The 26,005-nt window shown below is 46.4% G+C and overlaps 6 protein-coding genes across 6 annotated transcripts; 4 read left to right on the forward strand and 2 right to left on the reverse strand.

Annotated features, from left to right (window-relative positions):
* Positions 1–799: 799 nt before the first annotated feature.
* F4822DRAFT_173851 (uncharacterized protein) lies at positions 800–6,668 on the reverse strand. Its single transcript, XM_051453326.1, has 2 exons — positions 6,539–6,668; positions 800–6,331 (listed from the first exon to the last, which is right to left on the reverse strand). Exon 2 carries the CDS (start codon positions 6,285–6,287, stop codon positions 1,422–1,424), a length of 4,866 nt encoding a protein of 1,621 aa, XP_051316886.1. The 5' UTR covers positions 6,288–6,331; positions 6,539–6,668; the 3' UTR covers positions 800–1,421.
* A 749-nt stretch (positions 6,669–7,417) lies between these two features.
* Positions 7,418–11,584, forward strand: F4822DRAFT_395593 (putative mportin-alpha export receptor). Its single transcript, XM_051457439.1, has 7 exons — positions 7,418–7,744; positions 7,864–8,006; positions 8,079–8,417; positions 8,473–9,782; positions 9,839–9,921; positions 9,978–10,281; positions 10,337–11,584. Exons 1-7 carry the CDS (start codon positions 7,675–7,677, stop codon positions 10,959–10,961), a joined length of 2,874 nt encoding a protein of 957 aa, XP_051316887.1. The 5' UTR covers positions 7,418–7,674; the 3' UTR covers positions 10,962–11,584.
* Positions 11,585–11,595: 11 nt separating this feature from the next.
* F4822DRAFT_395596 (NADPH-dependent FMN reductase family protein) lies at positions 11,596–13,146 on the forward strand. Its single transcript, XM_051457440.1, has 2 exons — positions 11,596–12,470; positions 12,543–13,146. The coding sequence occupies exons 1-2, from the start codon at positions 12,287–12,289 to the stop codon at positions 12,983–12,985; spliced, it is 627 nt and encodes a 208-aa protein (XP_051316888.1). The 5' UTR covers positions 11,596–12,286; the 3' UTR covers positions 12,986–13,146.
* Positions 13,147–14,019: 873 nt separating this feature from the next.
* F4822DRAFT_426969 (eEF1-gamma domain-containing protein) lies at positions 14,020–15,620 on the reverse strand (the record flags this gene model as incomplete). The annotated part of the gene is made up of 4 exons (XM_051460658.1): positions 14,020–14,974; positions 15,030–15,078; positions 15,293–15,479; positions 15,588–15,620. 4 exons carry the CDS (start codon positions 15,618–15,620, stop codon positions 14,020–14,022), a joined length of 1,224 nt encoding a protein of 407 aa, XP_051316889.1.
* A 324-nt stretch (positions 15,621–15,944) lies between these two features.
* Positions 15,945–17,575, forward strand: F4822DRAFT_395603 (37S ribosomal protein S9). Its single transcript, XM_051457441.1, has 2 exons — positions 15,945–16,912; positions 16,969–17,575. The coding sequence occupies exons 1-2, from the start codon at positions 16,075–16,077 to the stop codon at positions 17,058–17,060; spliced, it is 930 nt and encodes a 309-aa protein (XP_051316890.1). The 5' UTR covers positions 15,945–16,074; the 3' UTR covers positions 17,061–17,575.
* A 5,798-nt stretch (positions 17,576–23,373) lies between these two features.
* F4822DRAFT_426971 (uncharacterized protein) lies at positions 23,374–24,650 on the forward strand (the record flags this gene model as incomplete). The annotated part of the gene is made up of 3 exons (XM_051460660.1): positions 23,374–24,160; positions 24,213–24,470; positions 24,547–24,650. 3 exons carry the CDS (start codon positions 23,374–23,376, stop codon positions 24,648–24,650), a joined length of 1,149 nt encoding a protein of 382 aa, XP_051316891.1.
* Between the last annotated feature and the right edge of the window lie 1,355 nt (positions 24,651–26,005).

Below are 26,005 nucleotides of genomic sequence, written 5' to 3' on the forward strand. Positions count from 1 at the left end.
CGTCTGGACCCGTGTAACTCCGTACCATGTACAGAAAGTCCCTCTCAACAACTCTCAACTTGGCACTGTACATACCTGTGTATTTACCTAGATAGGTCCATGTATACATATAAGGCGAAAGTATCGGAAATATCCATGTACCCATGTATACATCATCTCGGATTCCCGAAAAATCTACTTATCCACTTACCCAGGTACGGTACGTAGTTAGCATACTCGAATCCCCATATCTCTCACCGGGGTCCCCGGCGGTAGATCGCGCGGACAAGAACCTGGGTGTGTTAAATGGATACCTTTCATCCTGTACTTAGTACACAGGGGCAATATCCGTTGATTCCAATTCGACTCGGATTCCGACCGGCTTTCGTGGCTCTCACCTAAGATCGAGAGAAAGAAAAAAAATGATAATCCGCTCTAGTCCGCCCGCTGTACATTACATTAATTAACATTGTCTTACCTACATTTGAGACGTACATCGGTACCTCACAAAATCGAAAAATATGACATGTGCGCCCTATCGACTTCTCCACCTCTCCGCGTTAGGGGTATATGTTCCTTGTAAGGCTCGATCTATTAGGTACTTCATCACAATATGGTACCTATCAATAATGAGGTACATCAGCATCGAAGTAGGTACCTGTAGGTAGGCAAAAAGACTGAGTTGAGTCACATTTGTGTAACGTACAAACATAAGCGCTTATTCCCACACAACAATATACCCATCTTGGGTGTCCAGCTCGGCGTACCTGAACAGCCCGATAACCATGGCCGTCTGACAATCGAAAAAACCAGAGAGGAAAAAACGGCAGCGTGCCCAAATTCTTCTTTATAGTAGTAATAGTAACATGCTCCCCAAAAAAAAATCAACGATCTCAACTTTTTTTAATTCCAACCACCCGACCCTACTTCCATCTACCAATTTCCTTTCCTTTTCCACACGGAGTAACCCCATCACCAAGTTTCGTAAATTTCAGCCCAGCCGGCAAGAGTTCATATTTCATAAGTACCTTAGGTAGCCCGTCGGCTCGGAGGCCGCGGACAGCCTGTTATGCTTACTAACAACAGGCAAGGCAAAAACAAACAAACAACCCCCCCGACCATCATGTACAATCCATCAATATGTTCAATCCGAAAGGAAAGTTCCGCACAAAAAAAAAAACAAGGAGAGCAACAAACAGTAAAAAACGCAACAAAAAATAATAAACTTCAGTGGTATCCTCCCAAGCCCAGACGCCATGCTTTTTTGTAGTTCTCAGAGAGCCCCTAAACCGTAACCGTTCGTAGACAAATCGTATATGCATTTGGCCTTTCGCCTTCCTTCTCTAAGAACCCCCTTCTTACAGTATTGGGGAGTTCAGGTTTCAAAACATTGGAAGGAGAAGGAATATGGGTTACAAAAGCTTAACAAACTAATAGGGTAATTAAGCTGACCATTTAGAGAAGTCGAAGCTGTCAACAAGTGAATCCAATCCGTTGACTGTCATAACTTCGGTATTATCTGTAGTCGCAGTCGACAACATCGATGAACGGTGCGAATTTTGTTCACTAGAGGCGGAGAAGAATGTAGCGACGGAGGACCGTCGGAGGCTGCTGAAGCTGTCTCGGACGGTGTTGCCCGACCTAGCTGCTTCTAACTGAGCAGCCGTGTTGATTGCGGGGGTATTAATGTGGCCTAGAGCAGTCCCTGGCGGCGAGGGAGTTGGTGCTTGAGGAGCCATTTTGGGGCCGTATTTATCACGGAGCCTCCTGATCTCCCTCAGCCGGTTGCGCCATGCTGAGATATGCTCACCGCCTTCACGATGAGCCCAGACCAGTGAGAACACTGATGCATTGAGCGCTAGGAGCCGGATAAAGTCAGGCAGAGCTCTTAAGCTGATAATCTTGGTTTCAGATGCTGGTGAAATCTCAGGAAAGCCAGGTTTGCTCATCACGCGAACTTTGTAGAAGGAATCTTCAACATCTTTCGGCGTCCTCTGCCTAGTAGCGACGAACGAAGCACGCGATTCTGGGCTAATCACAATGTTGACGAAATTGAACTCCGATGGGAACGTGTTAAATTTGAATGGTAGACCAGAATCATTGAAGATGATATTGACGAAGTCGTTACCGATATGACGCTTCTTCAAAGTGCACTGCGGGTCGTTTTCCAGGTTCGTTGGCATTTGTGTAGTGACATGGAATACGATTTCCGTCACTCTATCTCTCCAGCAAAACGTATACTGTCCATCGGTGTCGTATTGCCGATCCAATCCTTGGGTATTGAAGGAAGCTCCGTTGAGTTTAGTTAATGTACCGAGGCCATTGAGGAATTCTATGTAGTCCCCACTACCTGTAATATTCGCCAGAATTTCTGATTCTGTCGATTGATTTTCTCCGATATATACTACACCAACTTTGTGGCCATCCACGGTTGAATTGTGGTCGAACATCCTAATAGCTCTATCGATCCCCTCGTCTTCTGGAAGTGGAATAGGACGCGAAAGATCATTGCCTTGTGGCATAGAAGACAAGAGTTGTACGAGTAGATGGTTTGGCAAAACGCTATTCGCAGGCGATGCATGGCTATCTCTTGCACTATCGTTCATAGGACGTTGGTGAGCAGGAGGTGGTCTGAAAAGCTCACGAATAGTATAAGATGATGTTCCGGACGGCTGCCGTTTTGTGATCTGCGCCCAGCCAGCGGCGGTAGCTTGTTCAATTGTAACGATGCTGTTACCAATCAACCATCTCCTCTTGAGTATCTCACCGAACCTGTTGGCAGTGAACAATGGGTCCGCTGCGGATTCATCGACATCAGCGTATGCAACTCTTTGCATGAAATCCATGGTGAGTTGCGCTTGTTCGTCCGTGACTTGAGATCCGTCCACATCCGTAAACAAATTCTTTGCAATCCAAGTAACATGATTGGCGCGGTCGGGGAGTTTCAAAGCTAAGAACCAAAATACGATGACATGGTATGCTAATGTATACACATATTGAGGTAGATCATCTGACGAGTTCGGGTTGAACTGTATATCGCCTTGGGGAGCCGACACATCGCTATTCGTGCTCATTCTGTACGCTTGCTTCTTCCCTCGTACGTATTGTAAATATCGGAAGGAAATTCCAAAAACGATGCGATACTCGTCCTCACGGAAGTTTGCATATAGAGAAGGCAGTCTACTAAGACAAGCTAGGAACTCTAGGATGTGCATAGCGACGTATGGCTGGGTGATGATTTGCGCCATCTTTTGTAATATCGTAACGAGAGCCTTGCCGGTTGATGATGGGAGCTCGTGGCAGCATATCGTAAGAGCGTGTATACAGCATTTCGCACTTCTTTCCCATGTCGCTATGCCATGTACGAACGCGCGAACAATCTCGTCTTCCTCTGCCTTCTGAAAGTATTGGTGATAGCTGAGGATCATAGTCAAAGTATGGAATAGGCAAATAGCGACGTCTGCTCGGCGTAGTCCATAGACACTTGGAGGTTCCTGAAAATTATTCGTTTTGATTTGTTCGCAAACCGTTCGCCTCAACTCCTGTATCTGCTCCACAGAATTCCGAAAGATAGCATGATTACTCAACTGCGAAGGCAAGTGAACAAGAATGAAACTGTAGACCTCCCAGTCGCAACCTTTTTGCAACAAGCTCAGAACCACCCTGAGCCATAACTTGGTTTCAAGGACTGTAACTTGCGCCGAATCGCCTGCTTCACTTGTGTCGTTGGAAATGCCACAATAAAGCACCGTGCTCGCGGCTTGAGGCGGAGCTTCAGGCAAAGGATTGGCTTCAGAAACAACCCATAGCTGTTGGTATGAATTGGCAGCTAGTTTGCTACCACTTGCTGACCTAAATGGGTATCCACGGTCTTGAAGTTGGCCCTGCCCAAGAGATATGCCACGAGATGAACGAGCAGATCCGGCGGTATCAGTCCTCGAGGCCCTCCCCATATACGACGCTTCTTCAGCAATCTTCCGTGCTATCGATTCTTCAGTCCTATATAACGAAGTGGCCAGACTGCTCGTTTCGGTGTATGATGTGACGAATATACGGTTTGCCCAATCTGCCCTCAATCGAAACAGAAGCTGCATTGCGGCGATCCGAGCGTCTGTCTCACTAGAGGTAGATTCCGCTATTGATACGAGAATCCGAAATAATCGTGTCGACTTGGCAGCATCATAATTTAGTACACGCAAGAATATCTGCACGTAGCCACGCGTAACTACGTTAGACGGCGTTTGACTAGTATTAGGTTTCGTGGATTGGAACGCAGACGGTGGATCTGAATTAATGGAGAGCGAAGATAGGGATGATCGTAACCGATCTTTACTTGTTATACCTTGGAGCGTGTCGACAATATAGGAGAAAAGAGCGAAGTTCGCAGTGCTAGCAACAGAGGCAGAGAACGACACGACGTCCTGCAACAACACAATGTCCGTCTCTCCGGCCACGTCTGATAGCAGGCGCTTCACCAATTCCGGTATAAAGTCCGGCTCAAATTGATCATTGATGAGTTCAATCATGTCATAAACTTCTGTGAATGCCTGTAAGGCTCGTAGGCGAACGTCAGTTGATCGCTTTCTATCCGCCAAGAACGCATCCAACACTAAATTCAGATTCGTCTCCCAGCAAGGATCGGATGGAGAACAGCATCGGAATTTCTTGAAATATTCAAGAACCAACGTCGCTGCCGAATTAGGAAGAGCGCGGTGGATCCTAGTAAAGAAGAGGATACAGTCTTGTCTTTGCACGAGCGTGTTGGTTTGTTCCGCCTGCGATACCTCCAACTTCTGGCTACTACTGTCAGTCTGGTCCGGAGGTACTCCTTCCTGCTTTTGCGTGGTACCACCGGGTTCATCCACGAGAATAACTTCAAGTCGGTGTATAAGCCTCATCAGTTCCCGAGCAAGCATACTTTCGGCGGAATCGTTATCTGCAGGAGATAGTAGCGACTCGACGACGTTCTCAGATTTAGACAACGACGTGACGACGGTCTCGGCACACGTGACCACAACATCAAATACGGGAGTCCAGTCTTCATCGACCAACATGGTGTTAATTTTGCCACGGCTGTCACACAAAAGCGAGTTCGTTAACCGTATTATATCGAGATGTATTTTCCAAGCAGTGGTAGCCTTGACCACTGCTGATAGGCCGTCGACCAGGAGAGCATATGGGACAGTCGGATATCCCTTCTCGGAACTCTTCGACACGAGCTTGGTAAGTACTGATAAAGCGCCCCGGACCTCCCGAACAACCTCCTTTTTCTTATCTGCATTTTCTGGGATACTTGTCAAAACATCGAGTAATAGTCGTACAGTAGTATGTCCGTTGTGTGATCGACACAAAATGCCAATAGTATGCCATGCATCTTTCTGAAGACTAGGAACGAGACAATGTATAGAGCAAAGAACATGAACACAGCTCTTTAACTTGTCGCCAGGAATCGCTCCAAAGGTCACGATAGCATCCAGAACGCCGATACATGCTTGCAGGTCCTCTTCAACACTGGTGTTCATGCAGATATCCAGTAATCTGTCTATCAAAACTTCGGCGGCTGCATCATCAGCAACATTGAAATTGAACTTTATTACATCAGTAATAAAGTTGAATAGATCCACAAAATTCCGATCTTCCCCAGTCGCTAATGCCTTCCCCTTCACTCGAGGCCCTTGTTTCTTAGCAGTGCCCCTTGCAGCTCGCACGGCATCAAATGCTTCTTGGAGCCATCGTGACAGGAGAGGAAACACATCGTAATCGAAACCGGATAGATTTCGGGCACGTTTCGTCAAGTCAACCAGAGCAGCTAGCTGTAGATGGAAATCTTCCGGGTTGGCACCAGCAGATATGGTTTGGAAGTATTCGTTGCGTTCCAAATCAGTTGAAGAAGCATGTTTTACACATTCCCTTAGAAGCTCCCAACCGGAATACCGAGTCGCTCTGGGATTCGTAGGATCGACCAAGTCTTTTGCAGCATACCAAATATCCAGAACGGGGTTGAAAGGATAATCCACGACGGTACGGCGCAAAGTATTAGCTGCTTGAACTCGCTCGTTCATCGATCCGTTCTTTAGCAATTCGAATGACTCGGTATGCTGAGGCGGTAAACCACGGAGGACGTTCTGTGTAGTATTGAGGCGTTCGGCGATTTGCGCATTGATAGAGGCACCGGATGACTGTACGGGAGCCGGAGGGGATTTTGTTAACTTGGCAACACCGGTAAGACCTTTGAAGACACTGGCGATACCGCCAGTGTTCTTAGCATCCTGGGGTGACGACGCCTCATCTCCAGGTGATGGTGACATATCTTCTATCTGCCGTTCTTCACCGGCCTTCCGGCCTAGGAAAACTAGACGACGAAACATATCAGTTTCCAGATCATATTTGCGAGTGTTTAAGACATGTCTTCTTCGGTACTTTTTTTCTTCGACAATAAAAAAAGAAACGAAAAGAAATTGTATTGGTTCCTCAAATAGTATGGAGCAGCGATGGCGGAAGATGACAATGCCACATAATAGATATGTGGTAAGCAGGCAATCAAAAGACGTGGACTTACAAGCAAACCGGGTCTTGCATAAGGGTGGGAATAGAAAAAAAGGTGATACAAAAGGCCAAGATCAATTTCAAGAATCCATCAAGCGCAAAAGACTGGGCGACATAGACGCGTGACAGTTCTCTTCCAGAATTGGGACCGACTAATGGTGGTCGAAGTATTACAGGCTTAATTCCTTACACACCCTCTCTTTTCTTAGTTATTCCCAAGCACTACCATGTAAGTAGTGGTAGTAATAGTGCGGACGACGGCGGTGGTATGGGGGGAGGTGGTGGGAACGAACGATTGCGGTGGGCTCGGTCTTGGGCTAATAATCTGAATCGTGGGTCGTGGTAGCACATTGGGAGACACAGGCTCGGCAGCATTCGATGAGGAATTTCAGGGGGTGAGGATGTAATCGGTAAGTGTGGATTAGGTGTGGTATGTGTGCGGCATGCGTATTATTCGTGGTATGTAGCATGTAGCATGTAGCATGTAGAACAAAACCACTATACAGCAACGCACGGGGAGAGGAGGAGAGATCTTTGGTAACGAAGAGAGATTGGGGGAAACCTTAGGAACCTTGGGGCACTTGAATGGAGGATGTTCGCAAAAGATTTCTCCACAATGACCCTTTTCGTGCACCTGCAGCTTCCGCACCGTCTCTTTCTCCGTTTTAGCCAATGGATTCCCCTGGTTATTCCTAGCTCCCTACTAAGATTATGCAAGCTGAAGGTGTACTAATCCTCTCACCTTCTAATTATACACCCCTAGCGCGGAATAGTGGAGAACGCTACCTAGGTACGAACTTGCTGTTAACTACCTAAGGTTATCGGAGAAGACGGTAGCTGATTTAGGTATATCAAGTCTTATCGAACCCCGCTATTCCCCTCCCGGCGGTACGCCTCTAACGCTAGTGTATTCTCCAATCAACGTACATCACGCCATGCACGGACCACTATACAGGTACCTAGACAATCCTTTGTTAGTGGTTGCGGTTGCCTCGTCGTGGTAATGTCAATAAAAAAAAAGTTAACAATTGACCAGGATCTACAGAAGCCTACCCACTTACAACTCACAACTTGGTGCAACTAACTCTTTCTCAACCGCGATACTTGCCAACTCGCTTCTTCTCTTCGCAACTTATACCAACAGCCATCATGGCTTCAGACTTGGGCCAGATAGCCCAGTTGTTGGATGCGACCCTTGACTCTGCTAAACATAGGAAAGGTACGTGAAAGCTCCTCTGCAGCCCCACCTTGCCGTGCGTTTGTCGCTATTCCCAAATTTTGACTCCAGTGACTGTGGATGATGTATGATCTCAGGCTATAATACTAACTCGTTTATAGCTGAGGCCGAGCTCAAGAAGGAAGAAAAGAAACCAGAGTTTGCCCTATCGCTTCTCAAGATCGTCGCGACCGAGAATCTCGAACCCAAGATCCGACTCTCTGGAGCACTCTGCTTTAAGAACTTCATCCGCCACAACTATGTCGTACGCTTTTACCCTCAACATACCACGATGCAACTCTACGAACAATATAATACTGATATCAGCATCGTATAGGACGATGAAGGAAACTACAAACTCCCTATCGCCGAAGTTAATACGATAAAGCAAGAGCTTATTGGGCTCATGATCGCTTGCCCCGCTACCATCCAAACACAGCTTGGGGAAGCTATCAGCATCATTGCTGACTCCGACTTCTGGCTGAGATGGGAATCTCTCGTCCCCGACCTCGTATCACGCTTTACGCCCGATAACTTCAAAGTCAACAATGGAGTATTGGAAGTCGCACATTCCATATTCGTTAGGTGGCGACCCTTATATCGCTCTGATGACCTTTACGCCGAGATCAACCATGTACTAGGCATCTTCGCCGTTCCCTTCTTGAATCTCTTGAACGTACGCAAAATCCAATACCATTTAACTCGGCTGCCCGAAACTAACATTGGCATAGGCTACGGATCAACAGATCACTGCTAACGCCAACAACAAAGAAGCCTTGAAAGGTTACTTTGATACGATGAGTTTGCTCATTAAGGTATTCTATGACCTATCCTGCCAGGATATGCCCCCCCAATTCGAATCGGCCCTAGAACACATCTCGACCCTTCTCCATAAGTACTTGACCTACGAGAACCCACTACTAGCGACGGATGATGATTCAGAAGCCGGTGTGATAGAAGTAGTCAAGGCCGACATCTGCGAAGCTTTGCAACTATATGTGACCAAATTCGACGATGATTTTGGTAGATTTACCCAAGTTTTCGTCGAAAGCGCGTGGAACTTGCTCTCCTCGATCGGTCCCGAGACCAAGTACGACAACCTCGTTAGTAAAGCACTTCACTTCTTAACGGCGATTGCGGCCTCTCCACACTCGGCCTCCTTTAATAACGAAGGTGTTTTGGGCCAAGTTGTAGAGAAAGTGATCCTACCTAATGTCGCACTAAGAGAGTCTGATATCGAGTTATTTGAAGATGAGCCTATTGAGTTTATTCGGCGTGATCTCGAGGGGTCGGATACCGATTCTAGACGAAGAGCAGCCACCGACTTCCTCCGGCAACTCCAAACCAAGTTCGAAGAATTGGTCACAAACGTTGCAGGACGATATATCAATCACTATCTAGAGCAAGGCAAATCCAATTGGAAGGACAAGGACACGGCTATCTCGCTCTTCCTTTCCGTTGCGGCTAAAGGTGCTGTGACAGCAGCGCATGGCGTTAGAACAGTCAATCAATTGGTTAATGTGGTCGACTTTTTCCAGCAACACATTGCAAATGACCTGGTCTCAGACGCGGGCGTTGAGCCGATTTCCAAAGTTGACGCTATCAAGTACCTGTATACGTTCCGAAGTCAGTTGACGAAAGAACAATGGCAAGCTGCGTTCCCCCCTTTGATTCAGAATATGGCGTCTTCGAACTACGTCGTCTACACATATGCTGCTATCTGCGTTGAGAGACTTCTATACTTGACCGACGACTCTGGTGTTCGCTTTTTCACCAGGGCCGACATCCAACCCTTTGCGAAAGATTTGCTTGATCATCTCTTCAAGCTCGTAGAAAAGGAGAGTTCTCCGGCGAAAATGCAAGAGAACGAATTCCTCATGCGTTGTATCATGCGTGTGCTCATCGTTATGAATACCGGAATCCTCAGTTTTGTTGATATGATTCTCGGTCATCTAGTAACAATCACAAACACCATCAAGGCTAACCCAAGCAACCCGCGTTTCTATTATTATCACTTTGAAGCTTTGGGTGTTGTTGTGAGGTACGTTCCACTTTAATTTCTTTACTCCTTCCAAAGATTCTAACTAAACAAATCAGTCACGGCTCATCTTCCGGAACATCAACATTGGAGACTATTCTATGGGACCCATTCGATAAGATCATCACAGAAGAAGTTAATGGTAAATCAACAATTTTTTCAAAATTGGAAGACACAAAACTAACAAGGCTTATCTAGAGTTCATCCCATATGTGTTCCAACTTCTGGCGAAATTGCTTGAGCTTAATCCGTCTGGAGCACTTCCTACTCATTTCCAAGCCCTTGTATCCCCCTTGATGATGCCGACTCTTTGGGAAACGAGAGGAAATGTCCCAGCTCTCACAAGACTCTTGGCCGCTATCCTACCCAGGGCCTCTGGCTCCATTGTAGCAGAAAACCAATTACAGTCAGTTTTAGGTATCTTCCAGACGCTCCTTGCAGGCAAGAAAACAGAGCAAAATGCATTCGATCTACTAGAATCGATCGTTTTATCGATCAACAGGTATGTCATCACCCGACGATCGAGCCTATCTTTTCATGCAACTAACTCCTATCAGGGCTGCTCTCGAACCATATTTCAAGCAAATATTAAGCCTCCTTTTCATCAAACTCCAGAATAACCCATCCGACTCGTACAAGTCGCGATTCGTACGATTCTACCACCTAGTTTCATCTAGAGTGGAGAATGGTCTAGGTGCTGATTTCTTCATCAGCCAAGTAGACCTAGTCCAAAATAACCTCTTTGTTCAGATTTATCTGAATATTATCATCCCAACTTCACCAACTCTTGTTCGCCCAATCGACCGCAAGCTTGCGGTTATATCCTTTGCGAAGTCGATGGGAGATAGTGCTGCTTTCGCCCAACGCTATCAGAAGGGATGGCGATTTACATGCGAAACGATGCTGACGCTGCTGGCGAACGCTCCTCAAGTTGCAAGCGGTGTGGGTGACGATATAGTTAACGAGGCAGACGTCGATGATATTGGTTTCGGTCTCGGCTTCACTGCTCTCAACACCTGTAAAAAGTCTACCGTGGATTTCTACCCCGAGGTCCAAGACGTCAAACTTTGGTTACGTCAATATTTGACTGATGCCAACACTCGACACAATGGGGCCATTGCCAGTTACATGGATCGACTCACGGACGAAGGAAAACAAGCATTGGCGCTCTACGTAGGCTAGATGCTTGTTGACCAGAACAAGGTAGACCAAAAAAATAACGGTACAACCCGATCTATCGACGGACGAATGAGAAACGAGCAAGCATTTTAAGGCCCTTTGGGCAAGATTTGGAGCAATTTATACTGCGTGTTCCTTTTCCATGCCACGGGTTCCTGCTTATGTACGCCACCGATCTAGTTCGAGGAGACACATCTCTACCCTAGGGAATTAGAGGGCAAGTGATATTAAAAAGGTAGCGCCAGACATATGGATTTTGCTATACCACATGTAGGTAGTTAATCACAGATCGTCGAGTTCTAGTACTATGGTATTTCATAAATGTGCTACATTAAAGTAACTCGTAATTTGGACCCCAATCTTCAATTAGGAACATTGAAGATTAGACCGGCGACCACGTACTAACCAAAGAGTTTATTCCAAAGTCATAATAACAAGAGCGAATAATTCCCAACGAATTAGTTTACAAGTAGATCCGAATGGGGAAAAATGATGTAAAACGGGGTCGGCACTTGAAATAGTGAACTCGGAGCATAGTCGCAGAAAGCTCCGTTATATCGCAGACTTTGCTACTTGTATGTAGTGATATATATAGATATCCCTTCCCCCAAAGTCATGTAGAAGCTTGATATGGCAAAAATAAGGAAGGAAGACCGCGTCGTCCTCGGATGTATCACCCACGATCAATGGCGTGCCCCACCATCGGAGTACCTAAGTACCTAGATACCCATTCGGTCCCGGACAATTGCTCGATTCAGCCCAGTCTAGGCTTATCTGACCAATCAAACCCCCCACACTCGTCATGAATCGTAATCAACCTGCACCATAATAGAAGACGATGTGTTTTTTTTGTGATAGTCGATAGAAATTATCGCCGACATTCCGTCCGTCTTTCCCGCCACGCAATTTTAAAAATGTTGGTGCGACTCGCTTTAATTCACTACCTAGTCGGGATGCTTTTCGCTCTATGCTTACTTGATAAGTTGAGGACTTAATAGGCACTTATAAATCAAGTCGAATCCTATAGTCCTACTCGATCGAATTTGTTAAAGCCGGACAGCGAAGATGCTCAGATTTTCCGAGGCCGTACAGTTAGGCTGGTGTACGGGTTGCCCTAGAATGACTATGGGTGCGGTATAAAAGCCAAGGCTAGGGATGGGTTTGAAAATTTGAATGAATTAGATGAAGATTACAATATCAACTTCAAATACAACATTTATCTTACCAAGCACCTACCTAGGTAGTGTATCTCGGACCAAAGCTGTCTAAGTGAAATCCAACCCGACTTGACTATAACGGAAAAACTACGAGAAATCAAACTTTATAAAATGGCGGCCAAATCGATCGCTCTCATCACGATGAGCACCCGAGGTGCCAGAGTCGGCCCCACCGTCGCCGACTTCGTCAAGAAGATCATCGAGCCGCCTCTAGCCGCCGACAACATATCCGTCGCCAGCGTGGATGTCGTGAAGTTCAACTTACCAGTCTATAACGAAGCTGTAGCACCAGCTAGTACGTATCTCCCTCCCTTCCCTTCACCCTATCCCCCCAAACCATAGTTATCATGACTAACAGCAGACCCAGTGGTCCCCGACAAAGCCAGCTTCCAATACGCACACTCCAAAGCGTGGAGCGCCGAAATCGCGCGGCACGACGGGTACATCCTAGTAATCCCCGAGTACAACCACGGCATGGCGGGCGGCACCAAAAACGCCATCGACTACCTCATGCACGAATGGAAAGGCAAGCCCGCCGCCATCGTCAGTTACGGCGGGCGAGGCGGTACCACCGCATCCGAGCAAGTGCGTAACTCTCTATCCAGTATGGGACTTCGCGTTGCCGAGACCCGTCCCAGTCTGTCGTTTAACCAACCGGATGTTATGGCCGCGGTCGGAACGGGGAAGTTGGGCGAGGCCACGTTGAAGACTTGGGGCGAGGAGAAGGCGGATGGGATTCGGAAGACGGTGGAGGAGTTGAGGGAGTTGCTATTGCAGCCTAATGCTGAGGGTAATGTTGCGAAGCCTTAGGTAGTGTTTATGACTTATAGGGAGTTTGGATACTTTAGAAGATATGGTTAGACGAGATTATCCAAGGCGTATGTGCCTAGGGAGTCGAGGAATAGTTAGCTTAGAATTTATTACTGTTATAGAATATTCACATCTTGAATTGTTTAGAAGTCATTCTCGTAGGTCCTACTAATATGAGCGGAGGTGCAAACGTGAATGCTAGACGATTTGAGCAAAGATGTTAAGGTAATACGATCGGAGACATATAGAGGTAGAATTAAATACACGAATTATTATTCATGTGATACGTAATACATAAATCATAAATTCGTCTATCTCATGACCTCTACATAATACCATCTGCGTAGGAAGCAGATATCGAACACCTTCCTGCATATATCCTCTGCCATTCCTCCACTCCACTCAAACCATTAGGTTAGGTCCATTTGACGTCTTCTTTAGGGAATAGACGCCCTATTTTACATAACGGAACACAAGGTTGTTTCGCCGGGCCTGATCATAGTGAGCCCAACCTCGTCGTCGCTCTTGCGGATGTGTTGAGTCTTCTTGCTCTGCATAGTCTTCATTTTTGTTGAAATTGGTGTCAAAGGTAATTTTAACGAATGATATAAAATTGAAATTGCGTGTGATTTTTAGTGGATATTAGCAATGTAAATCGTTATGGGCTAGACAGGAGTTTAAGGTATTTATATTACTTCCCAGATGTATGGCTATGCATATGTCAAAGACCGACTCAGTTCAAAGAGTTCCCTTTCCTCGTGATTATGCCGACTATTATGTCGCAGGGGATAATGGTTTGCTGCCCCTGTTTCTTTATTTAATTCAGATAATGTATCACTTCAGAGGACAATGGGAATCATTGGGCAAAATAGCATTAAGTCAAGTCCAACAAAGGGAGTATGCCTATCAGCTATCTACCAGAGCACAAATGAAAACCTCATTGGGTGTGGTATTCCTTGTCCATATGCCATCCTCCGTATGCATGATCTCGTCAACTCGTAACCATCCAGTATCATACCCCTATTCGTAATAGTTTATTTGAAGACCTTTCCAGAAGCGTGCTTGTACTCCTTGTCGTTGTGGACAACGGGCTTGTCCCAAGTCCACATGGACTCGACGAAAGCCTTGTCATCGGCGTTGGTGGGGTCGAGCTTGATGAACTCGTAGCTCTCGTAGTCGGGAGCGACATCGAAGACGGGGACGTAGTTATCACCACGGATGACAAAGGCACCCTCGATAACCGAGTCGTTGTTCTCGCCGTACACGGAGGCACAGCCGAAGAGGTACTTGCGAGAGCCCTCAAGACGGGTGTTGAATCCACCAATCAAGTTGTTGGACATGAAAGTCAAAGTCAACTCATCGTTGTACTTGTACTTGACTCGCCAGATGGAGTAGTCCGTGAAAGGAACATTCTCCCAGAACCACTTTAGAGAGACGTCCTCATCATGGTTGGAGTAGTATCGCTTCCACTCATCTAGAGCGAACTCTGATCGTGGTAGCAGGTCGATGGGGTGCTTGGGCTTGGGAGCAGGTTCCTCCTCCGCAGCCGGAGCGGGCTTGGGGGCAGCCTTAGGAGCGGCTTTAGGCTGCTCAGCCTTCTTGGGTGCGACGTTGGTCAACTTGGGGGTATCTAGGAGCTCGAAAGGCTTGGCGACGTCGCTGTAGATAGGCTGGTTATAAACGGTCTCGTACCATCGAGAGACGTTGGGGTGCTCAGAGCGCCACTTCTTGTCGTAGAAGAACTGGAAGCCGCGGGAGATGATGCCGGCGGCGAACAGATCGGCGAGGGTGATACGCTCACCGACGAGGTATGTGTGGTGGAGAAGGTGCTCCTCTACGACGGAGACAGCCTTAGCAGCGCCCTTGGCGGCATCGTCAACGGTCTTCTTGTTGTATTGGTCCCAGCCCAAGAGGGGTCGGTACCAAGCACCGAGCTTGGGGAGAACCTCGGAGTTGAAGTAGGATAGCCACTTCAAGATGGAAGCATAGCTATGCGTGGTTAGTACGAAAAGTTTTCGTTTATACATATTGGATTGTAACTTACTCTTGCTTGGTCTTGCCGAGCAGAGTGGTCTTCTCATTCTGGGAGGTGACTGAGGATCAAATGTTAGCGAAATCCTCACGCTTAAGTTTTCATTGTGCAAAGTTTTTGAAGATGGGCGATATAATCAGAAAGTAGAACCATGATCAACAGAGATGTTTCAGATAGGGATAACTGTTAGAATAATGTCTAGGTCATCATAGAGACGCCTTATTAGAGGTATTTGATGGCAAAAATTCGAATGGGGGAGAGAACAAGACACGTACTGTAGATGGCGATGGCAATGCACTCAGTGAGGACGTAGCCATCGTTACCGACGAAAGCGGGAACCTTGCTAAGAGGGTTCACCTTAAGAAACTCGGGAGTCGGGTTGGTGGTGTCGACCTCGACGACATCCAAGTCCAGCCCGTTGGCCTTCGCAACCGCGAGGATTGCGGTGGTGCGGGGGTTGAGCTACGCGACGAGAAATGCATGTTAGTCTACGAGATTCGAAGAGAATAATAGATGACAATAGACAATAGTATAATCAAAATAATGCTGAAAAGCAGAGTATTGACTTACCTCCTTGGTGTAGATCTTTCCGAAAGGCGCCATGGTTGAAAATCTGGTGCTGGCCGAGTTGAAAGATGAAGGGAAAGGGAGAGATGGGAAGTGAATGATTCTTTTGAGTCACGGAATTTTTTTTCTACCCTCACAAAACCGGGAGGCGGGGCAACTGCGCTGTGGCTCAATTCAAATTTAAAATTCAATCAGGCACTGACCCTTGCCCCACCTGTAGAGTCTAATAGAAACCTACCCCTCCAACACAAGAACGGTTCCAAGGTTTTGAACCTCGGAGATCGGAAGATCTAATCTACCGGCCAATTGAATTCCATGAGTGGAGCCCCGTTCCAATTGGATGCCTGCGAAACTTTGAAAAAGTGCTTCGTTCAATCAACTCGATCGAATTCATCGGCTTATCACAATCACCGAAATCATTATTTAGACCCCGTCATCAATCGGATCGGTGAGGTCAAGAATATGATATGAAGAGGATACGATAAGCAAAATGTCCACTCTAAGATACAGCATTCGCTGTCTTAGAGATCTCCAAACGACCACAACTCGATTGTCACGGCCTTCGACTTCGATAAAAATATCGACGAATTCGAAAACATGTCGAACATTCACAACAACCACAACCCGCCAAGATGACGAACTTGGGAATGCTATTCAAAGTAGCGAGTCTACAGCTGATCTGAAAGTACCTTATGTGCGCCCTATGCCGATATCTCCTTCCTACTTCTCGCGGACTACACAATTCAACGACAGTTACGTTCTCATTCAAGATCTTGCGCGGAAATATGGACGACTTCCCACCGTTCCTAAAAGCCAAGTAGAAAGAGTGGCGTGGAAGACAAAAGAACAATATCGGTTATCAATCGGTGAAGCAGCGAAAGGAAGAGACTATGCGGCGTGTATTGGTCTGGTCAAGAGGTTAAATCAGATCCACCCCGACCTAATGCCCCAAGAGGTTATAGAGGGTATCCGGCCATTCAAGCGAGATATCAACATATATCTCAATACCCCAAAACCTATCCCGATCGACAAGTTCGGCAGGTCACACGGTGTTGGTAGACGGAAATCCTCAACAGCGCGAGCCTGGCTCGTGGAGGGGACAGGTGAAGTGCTCATTAATGGTAAACCATTGAATGATGTATTTGGAAGAGTTCACGACCGCGAGAGCGCGCTCTGGGGATTGAAATCAATGAACAGAACAGACAAATACAATGTCTGGGCTCTGGTGGAGGGCGGTGGTACTACTGGTCAGGCTGAAGCGCTCGCAATGGCGATTGCTAAGGCATTGGTCGTTCACGAACCAGCGCTGAAGACGCCCCTTAGGAAAGGTGAGTCCGTAACAATCCAAATTCCACATATGGTATTTCTAACTCGATGTATCCAGCTGGCTGCATTACCCGTGATCCGAGAAGAGTCGAAAGAAAGAAGCCTGGCCATGTCAAGGCCAGAAAAATGCCCACATGGGTCAAGAGATAGAACGAGCCATGTATGGAAATATCCAACTACTTTATGGAGTCATTGCTATGTGCAGCTTTGCAGAGGGCGAGTATCGCCATTTCCAAAGGGAAGGATGTATACCGCATTGTAGCCCATACTATTCATACAGCAAAATCATATGTATAAAGGCTATGTATCATTATGTACCTACTTCGTATCATGGAATGCATATGAGACGTCAAAAGTGACGCCCAAAAAGCGAAATTATCAACTAGTAATCTGTGCTTCCCATGGGATGGTCTGTGGCCGATTCCATTGGTACGCCAGTACATCGTGCCAATTCAGGCCAAGTCCTACCTAATGTACTGTGTGCACCAATTAAGTCTGGGGTACAATATGTATTAGACTACCTAGGTGCAGATCGGTCAACCGGGAAATCGGGTTGTGTTTGTATCACGTACGACCAACAGGCCGTAGGACAACACGACGCGACGTAACTCGGGCAAATGCAGCATCTCCACCGCCTACCACATTCCAAGGGCAGTCAATCAGGACGACAGTTCTCAGTAAATAAATTAAAATTCAACAAACACAAGTTGTGCAGAAATCCTAATAGTTACAAATTCGAAAGAGTGACGAATACACAAGTTTTTGTCGTCATTGCCAGAAGCGTAAAGGGGCGAGGCTGGTTTAGACAACTACCTACTGCTAGGTACAAATACACAGATAGTACATGTAGCTAAGCTCAGACATACATATACGTACCAGCTATCTACCCGAAGGTCTAGAAATAGAAATGTGAGGACATATGCTAGACACTGGCTAGCTTCAGATGGAATCCTTCTGGAAGAAATTTCACAATTTATGGTGGTTCTCGAAAGAGACAAAGGCTTGAGAAGGGTAACTTACTGATTAGACGCGGGAAATCAGTGCTATACACCGTACTTCCCTTGTGGAACCATAAGCCATTTATTGCTTCAGCTGACCTACAATATGAGAACGATATAGTATATTGTGTTCGCATTCTGAGTCTTTCTACCCGCAGCCTTGTCAATAACGAGGCGATAATTAACTAGAGTTGGTGGTCATCATCATCGTAAACGGAAGGGGTACGGACGCCAAAGACACTGGGATAGTGTTAGTCGTCTTCGCGGAACTTCAACTTAGTCCATCCGGTCGATCCTGCAATGATAAATGTAACATTCCTACGCCATTGGAGCGCATATATATGAATATGAACCGGGCGACTTATAAGGTAAAGTAACTTGACTCTAGCCGTGAGCCGATACGAGAAATGGTGTCTCCAAAGTAGTCACATTCCACCTACGGCTATAGAAGAAACATTGCAAGCCTCATTCGAGCCAGATAAGGCTGAGGGTGACCAACCACACAGCATCCAATACTGTAACATTAGTGGATTGCTTTATATTGTTGATCTTTCCCTTTCCGATAATTCATATATATGTGCCTGTGTCGCGTAATTTAGGCTCTACCCTGACGATCTCCTGTAGTCGGTATTATGGGAAAGTTGGTACAAATCTAAGAGGACCTAGCTCGAGCTAACGAGCCTTCACGATACCAAGCTTGGTAAAACTAGCACAGCGTCTTGCAGATCGTCTAGGTGAGTACCTAGGTAGTCTAAGAAGGCTTTGGCAGAATATATACGTGTAAGAACTAGCATAGGAGGCTCGGTGTAACCGACGTTCGAAGGAACTAAACCCACTTCCGCAAAGCCACTTTGATACTTGCTGCTCCTCGAGATCCAGCAAGGGGCCACTTGGCATGTGAATCGTGACAGGTATGACGATTCACATAGAAAAGCTAGTAAGTCCGAGCTGGTGTGGACCTTTCAGTGCCAGGTTTCTATTTTCTCGAATCTCGGGGACCTGCACTAGTTACGAAAGCCCATAAAAATGGGGTGATTTCTCGTGACGAAGAACGCCAACCCACACCTAGAAGACAGCGTACAACCACTGCTTACGTACCTCGAGCTAGGCCTTATTATCTGCCCTACATATAGACATATATGTATATATTATATGCGGGGTGATACTCATGCGCGAGAATACCTACCCCGTACATATATACCCAAGGTATACAAGTCAGCACCTATGATCTGTGGTTAAAGAGATACAAACCAAGACCTCCCACAGAACTATCTAGGAGTAGCTACTCAGAAGCTTGATGACTTATCCTTAGTAATATTTGTAATGGTGTTAATGCTATTGTTGCCCCATACAAGCTACACCATAATAGGCTTGCCGCTCCTAAGATGTATGCTCGGTAGGTATTCAGTCGAGAAATATTGGAAATTGACCAAAATGGATAGGAGATCCCGGTTGACTCCGGGACAATGTCAGAGACGTACCCTTGTCATTCTTTGACGACATCTCAACGCCTTGTCTCCAAAATGCGTTGTTGCATGGTTCAAGGATCTTATTTAAACGACCAAACACCCACCAACTTTTATTAGAGGCCCGTCTTGCGGCCTAATAAATACCCCAAAATGATGTCCTCGTGCTTGGCAGACAGGAGCAGAAGTACTTCAGGAGTATGTACCTCACAAACGGTGAATTGTGTTTGGGTTATTATTCGCGAGCCTCGACTTCGTGCAGGACGCCCCGATCATGCTATGAGAGTTATTCCGAGAACTTTCGAGCAATTAGTCGGGCATCAATCAGTCTGTCGATTTCCTACAATGCTGCATTGGAGGTAGTTCGGCTTAATGTCTACTACATATGCTGGTCGCCCAGCTATTTAACGAAGAATCTGCCAGAGCTAACTGTGCGCCTAGCCTCGTACTTGTCTGCATATTGACCAATGGTCATCAGCAATACAGCTCGACCTAAAGAGAAAGGGAAAAAATCTTCGTCGGAATCTTTGGTCTATTTCGGTGTGTGGTCCGACCAAAACTCGACGGGCTCTTTTCCCCGGATCGAATCAGCTTCCATTATGAATCCATGGCGGCTGGCGGCAATTGAATTTCTCGGTAATGGCTTTTAGATCGTGAGCTAGACGCGCAGAACATAATAGCACCGATGCAACGAACATGCCATCAAATTCTTAGTTTGGGTAAGTAAATGACAAAATCAAATAGTCAATCCACCTAGCATATACGTTGGTAGTTGAATATTAAGATAATGGGTAAGAGGACATTTAATCTTTTAGTCTATACGAAGGTCTAGACAAAATTCCATAGTTAAGAATTGATTTAGGGGAAATAGTAATCATGAGAAATAAATTAAGAATATTGTAAGAATATTGTAAGAAAAAAAGACAGTTGAGGCATGGAAAGTTAAAAAGAAAAAAGAAGCGGACAACCCCCCCTTAGATCTTGTCAACTAAGCATTAGCACCTATTGTACTGTACCTTTCTTGATTTAACCCCCTTTACATATGTAACTTTGTTGGGGGCCAATCGTAATCTACCTGTACATGTATGTGTACGTGTATATCTGCTCAGATGCTTACCATGCAGGCATATTATTAAGTACCTGCCATGTATCCGAAGGTAACCAAAAAAATATGACAGTACTTAATTCCATACAGATACAACTATAGTAATATAAAGTACCGGCCTACCTCACATACATCAACGTATTCTTTTCTCTTATCTTATGTAATAATCCTTAATTAAAGACATCGTCATTTCAAGGTTGTCAAACATAAGAAGTTCAAACAGAATGTGAAATATGTAGGTACGCGCAGCCGCAGCTAAAAATCAGCAATACATAGCTTATTCACGGGACAGCTGATAATTTTTCAACTATTCCCTGCGCAACATCCTGCCCCCAAGTCAGGGCAGGTCCCAAAAAGTGACCGATCTGTACAAAATGAAAAATATTTCTCAATCAGCATCAGCCACATGATGGAAACCCCAGGCACACAAATAAAAGCAAAACCTCATACTATTATGTGTACTACCATACCAAGATTTTTTTAAGCTAATAGGATAATCAAGGAACATCAAAACTTGTCTTTTTTCTCCCCCCTTCTCATTAGTTTCAATATACTTCTTTCTTTTCATCACGAGCCGTTCATCCACTTCTGACTATTGAGGAATTTTCCCTCACACGGCTTATAGCAAGTGCTAATAATGTATTAGAATATGCCTATCTATACAATGGTACCCAGACCGGGCACCATATAGGTTCCGGTACAATCGTACAAACGAGTGAGGATCTGGTGGAATAGTTGACCTGATAGGTTGATCTGCGCCAGGAACATGCGTGGTGACCCGTGACACCCCTCGAGATAAAGATGTCTCTTTGTTTGAGGCTGGAAAGGGTTTGTCTTATATGCCCCTGGCCAATATACCTAACCCCCGTACTACCCAATAAATCTACCCAACTCTCCGGTCTCTGGGCTGGGCTCTGACTATCTCCTTCTCTCTCTCTCCTCACCCTCTCACCAAGGTATCCATCTGGGGGATCCATCTGTTGTCGGTTTTCAGGGTCTGGACAGATCACCCATCACTCTGTGTACGGTAGGAACACGCCCACGGGGTATAGGTAAGGGGGGCTTGATTCGGACCCGCTCTCGATTGCCTGTGCGCACTGCGCAGATCTTGTTCACCCTGTCGCAGCCAGACAAGCCCTGCCTAGCAGGGCCCCAGCTACTTTGGCTACTGCAGGTGGTTACTTTGGCAAGGTAGCTACTTTCCGCACGGCGCGCGCGAGTTAAGGCGGTGGTGATCGTTAATGTGTTTTGGGAGCGGTTTTTTTGGTTAAAACTCTTTCCAAGGTTGTCCATTATTCGTTTTCATTAGAAAGCACATCGCCTGATCTTGTATCTTTTGTGTATTACATTACCCACAGCCCACAGCCCACAGGTCTAATGGTCTAATGGTCTAATGGGGTGCATCGCAACCTCCATTTCTGTTTTGTTGCTCCTGTTGCTCTAGAGTCTAATTGGGGTCTCCACTCCTACCTACTGCCCTACTGCCGGTCCTTCTCTTACCTTCCTCCTCGAATTCACCTAATAATATATCATGAGGCAAGTACCTACTGACCGGTCGACTATTGACTTTCCTACCTCCTACTTCAATATTTTAAATATTATCCATTACGTAGCGAGAGGTACCCAGCTGAACGAAATCCTCCGATGTCAACAACCTTATCCGCACTTACACTTACACACACTTACTACACTCACCACTCCCACTTACATATATATCCCCCCAGACTCGACCATCCGACTTATAGAATATTTTTATGGTCATCGGTCATTAAAACCACATCTACGATTGCGATATCATCCCATTACTACGATTCATTTCTCCCGTATATTTAACTTTGACCAGATCAAGTCCAGCCCTATCGATCCACCCGAGCCCTGAATCACTCAAAAGCCGTGGAAATCGACGTTTCGAAGACGCGAACTAACTAAGAAAGCTCAGTTACGTCGAGGCAAAGCTTGCCTCCCTAAAAAACCGTTGGAGAAATTAGGGGCCTCCGGTTTTTGGTCCCGGTGCGGCTTGCTACTCAATCCAGCCGGGCAAGGTCACTACCTGTTAATTTGGTGTTTAGTTGCAAGAAAATACCGGGATCCTCCCGGTACGCGTAGTGACGCCCGTCGACAAGTCAAATATACCCCTCCTAACCTACTCGGGATTTTTGTGGACAAATCCATCCTAATTTCCTACATGGTAGATATCTTAGGAACGAAGTCAAAAATCTGGGGCCTCGGAGGCATCGTCACCCCTACTCCCCATACAGTAAGGGCCTTGAGTTAGGGAACATCCGACATATAGTCGGGGCTTGTGTTTGCATCAAAAGACTTTTTTTTTCTTTGCCAGCAATTCAAACTTTCTGCATCCGATACATAGTCGCATAGTCAGCCCTCCCCGGTAGGCTTCTGACCTTCGTCCTTGTCACTTCCCTTACCATCATAACACGCAACCGTTTCGAGACGCGCCTCCCAGGGAAACCGCAGGGTTTCATGCCTAAATTGCAGATACCACTACCTATTTCGTTCCCCTAACTAGGATTTCCGTCCGAAGATCAAGAGAAAGCCTGGTAGCCCAGGGCATCCTTTCTTTTTTTTCGTCGCGGCCAGTCCTGGTATCCAACCTAAGGGCACCAAAAGAAAAACAATTCTACTCAATTCCGCATACGCTACTAGTCTAGGGACAGACTAATTACGGCCGACTTAGAGCTTATAATAATTATTCAAATCCTACCGCACGCACCACTTGCGCGCGCCGCGAGGTTCACGGACGACTTTAACGGGCCGGTTGTAGCACGGTCTAAAAGAACCTAAGGTAGTCCTCCCTGCGTTTCTTTGGCTCCGCTGCCGGAGGCGCATCGGCTAGAATCGCCTTTTCGAGCGTCTCGTAACCCGTTTCCCGTGGCATGGATGACCACGGGCGGAGGAGGAGGCCGAACGAACCGCCTGTTAACCCGCCGTCCAATGCTAGATATTCCGTCCACGATCCTAATGCACAAGGAAGGTCGTACGGCGCGAGCGGGTCCGATAGGTATCGGCCCGCGCCTCTAAACACGTCGCCTACGGCAGCTCGTGGCATTGGGGGCACGGCTACTTACAGTGGATATTATCAAGAGCCGGCCACAGCTTTCTCCACCGCCATGCAGCAGAACGCAATGCCATACCAATCTGAATACGGCCAAGATACTCGGCAGGCTCAGAGTTTTGGTACTTACAATACACCCATGATGTACAACGTACCACAAGCGAGCGCGCAAAGTGCCGTTTATGATACGAGTCAACAATTCCCGTCTCGGCAACCTGCAGCACTGCAGATGATGCAAACGGATGTAGCTACCCCCTATTTCCCGAGCGAACCGACCAACGCGGCCACAGCGTCTACGTTGCAATCACATGCAGGCTCTTCGAGCGCGTCAGCAGTATATCAGCAGAGCCCGACTAACCAGCGCACAATGCTCCAAAATTATCCAAGCGGGATGGCTCCGATGAGTGGAATGGCGCAAGCGAACACGCCGGAGCAGGTTATAGAGGAACCGGAGTATTCGCAGACAACAGAGATGGCCGAAGCCTACGAGCATTACCAGACCGCTTTGAGGGAGGTCTTCACCAATATACGAAGCGGGGTGTTGCAAGCTGCCAGCGAGTCGCTACTAAATATTTCCGAGTGGTTGCTTTCGAAAGTTGTGGAACTAGGTGAGTCTCTATCTGATACCCCGGAAAGATACATGAGATTTAACTGTTGAAGGCCTCTCAGCAGACGATGAAAACCTCTACAGAGATCGCATTAAGATGTGGCAAGACTTCAACCATGCATGGCTCTCTTTATTCCAGAGACAAAAGGATATGATGGAATCTGGCCAAGCGCTGCAGAGGGGCCAGACATTGATTGGAGAAGAGGGATTGCGCAAGATGGGGAAAGAGATCGTGAGACTTTGCGACGGAATCGACCGACACGGTCTAGTCGACTACGAATATGGAGTTTGGGAGGAGAACATCATTGGTGGTACGTTCTACTGAAGGGGAATAGTCTACGACAGCTGGGTGATGCACATTTGCAGTTTACTAATTTGTGATATCAGTTATCGAGGAATGTCTCGACCTCTACGAAAACGGAGAGGAGGCCGAAGCCGGTGGTTCCTCTACTGCTGGGACGAGCCGCCGCGGCCACCACACTTCCCGATAAGAGCAACGAATGTCCTGATGTAGGACAGCACCGAAGGCATCGATTGGTCGTGATTTGAGACATATACGGGGCGTTCCGTATAAGGGTGATTATTTGCATAGCAGGTTGTGATACCCATCGATCCGGCGCACGGCGCAGAAGCATTATCAACCTATCTCTCATACAAATATATAAGGAGATTATAGGGGATGGGGGGTTTAGGCAGTACGCGAAATGGTATCAGGTCGCATGCTGGATATGGTTGCACGGAGTCGCGAAGTTTACCTCGGTTGGCTATGGACCGTTTTCCTATAATATTGGGACCATTACCTGTCGAGCTGAAGTTGGGTTTCGAGTCCGGGACCAGCTGAAAAAAAGGGGGGCGAATACTACGACTAAGATGAGTGGCAAGAAATGGACTGATGATGGATGGTAATGCAGGGTACAAAACAAGGAAAAAAAGCAATGGAATGAATTTCACTCAAGCGGGTGCGTATGGATGTACGATGCTGTTTACGGGATACCCTTAGAGAATCTGGCGGGTCGCGAAGGGGCGGGTAAAAAAAGGAAGTTATAGAGTAGAAGGGATTTACTGCTCTCACGGGCATGTTTATTAGGTTTCGCCGATTTAGGCTATTCGATTGTACATACAAATTATGCCCATACTTTCTAATCTCAATCCTAGGGATGGAGCTCAATGGCGTGGCGTTGTGTTAGGATTAAATGCGCATGTATTAAATAGGAGATGGATTTTTGATCGCGATCCGAAATGGGATTGGATGCCTCAAACATCGATTGTTCTTAGGTACCAGGCTAGTCGATAATGTTATGGTACATGTAGCTTTGAATCGCGCATGTACTTATACCTGCATCTAACTTTAAAACATAAAAACAGCTTCCATTTTGAGGCGCCGCATTTGCAGCAGCTGCCTAATGTTCAACCGGATAGATGAGTATTGGAGGAAACTTAAAGTTTAATGTTTTGGTGCGTACCTAGGTATTTGATCTCTCTTCGTCGTACGCCACTCGCCATTTTCCTCTCCTTCATTTTTCTTCCTGTGCCCCTCTAGCAATAAGCCCCAGACTTCTGAAATCGTCTAAATCTCGCTACCTACTCTTCTTCTAGTAAATTCAACATTACATATAAGTAATCAATTTATCTATATGTGGATTATATTGATTAATTGCCAATATACTATATCTAACCGTCACCCATTCCTTTTTGCGAATTTATGTTCTCGAAGTACATCAATTGTGGCATTTCAATATCTTCGAATCCATACACCACAATCCTTCGAACCTACTTACGGGCTATTTCAGCTTTGACACAACCCCGTAAGCTTTACGTACGTTTTTTTATTACATGGTCTGTACAT

This window comes from Hypoxylon trugodes (assembly GCF_022578975.1).
Source record: "Hypoxylon trugodes strain CBS 135444 unplaced genomic scaffold F4822scaffold_3, whole genome shotgun sequence".
NCBI classification, from domain to species: Eukaryota; Fungi; Ascomycota; class Sordariomycetes; order Xylariales; family Hypoxylaceae; genus Hypoxylon; species Hypoxylon trugodes.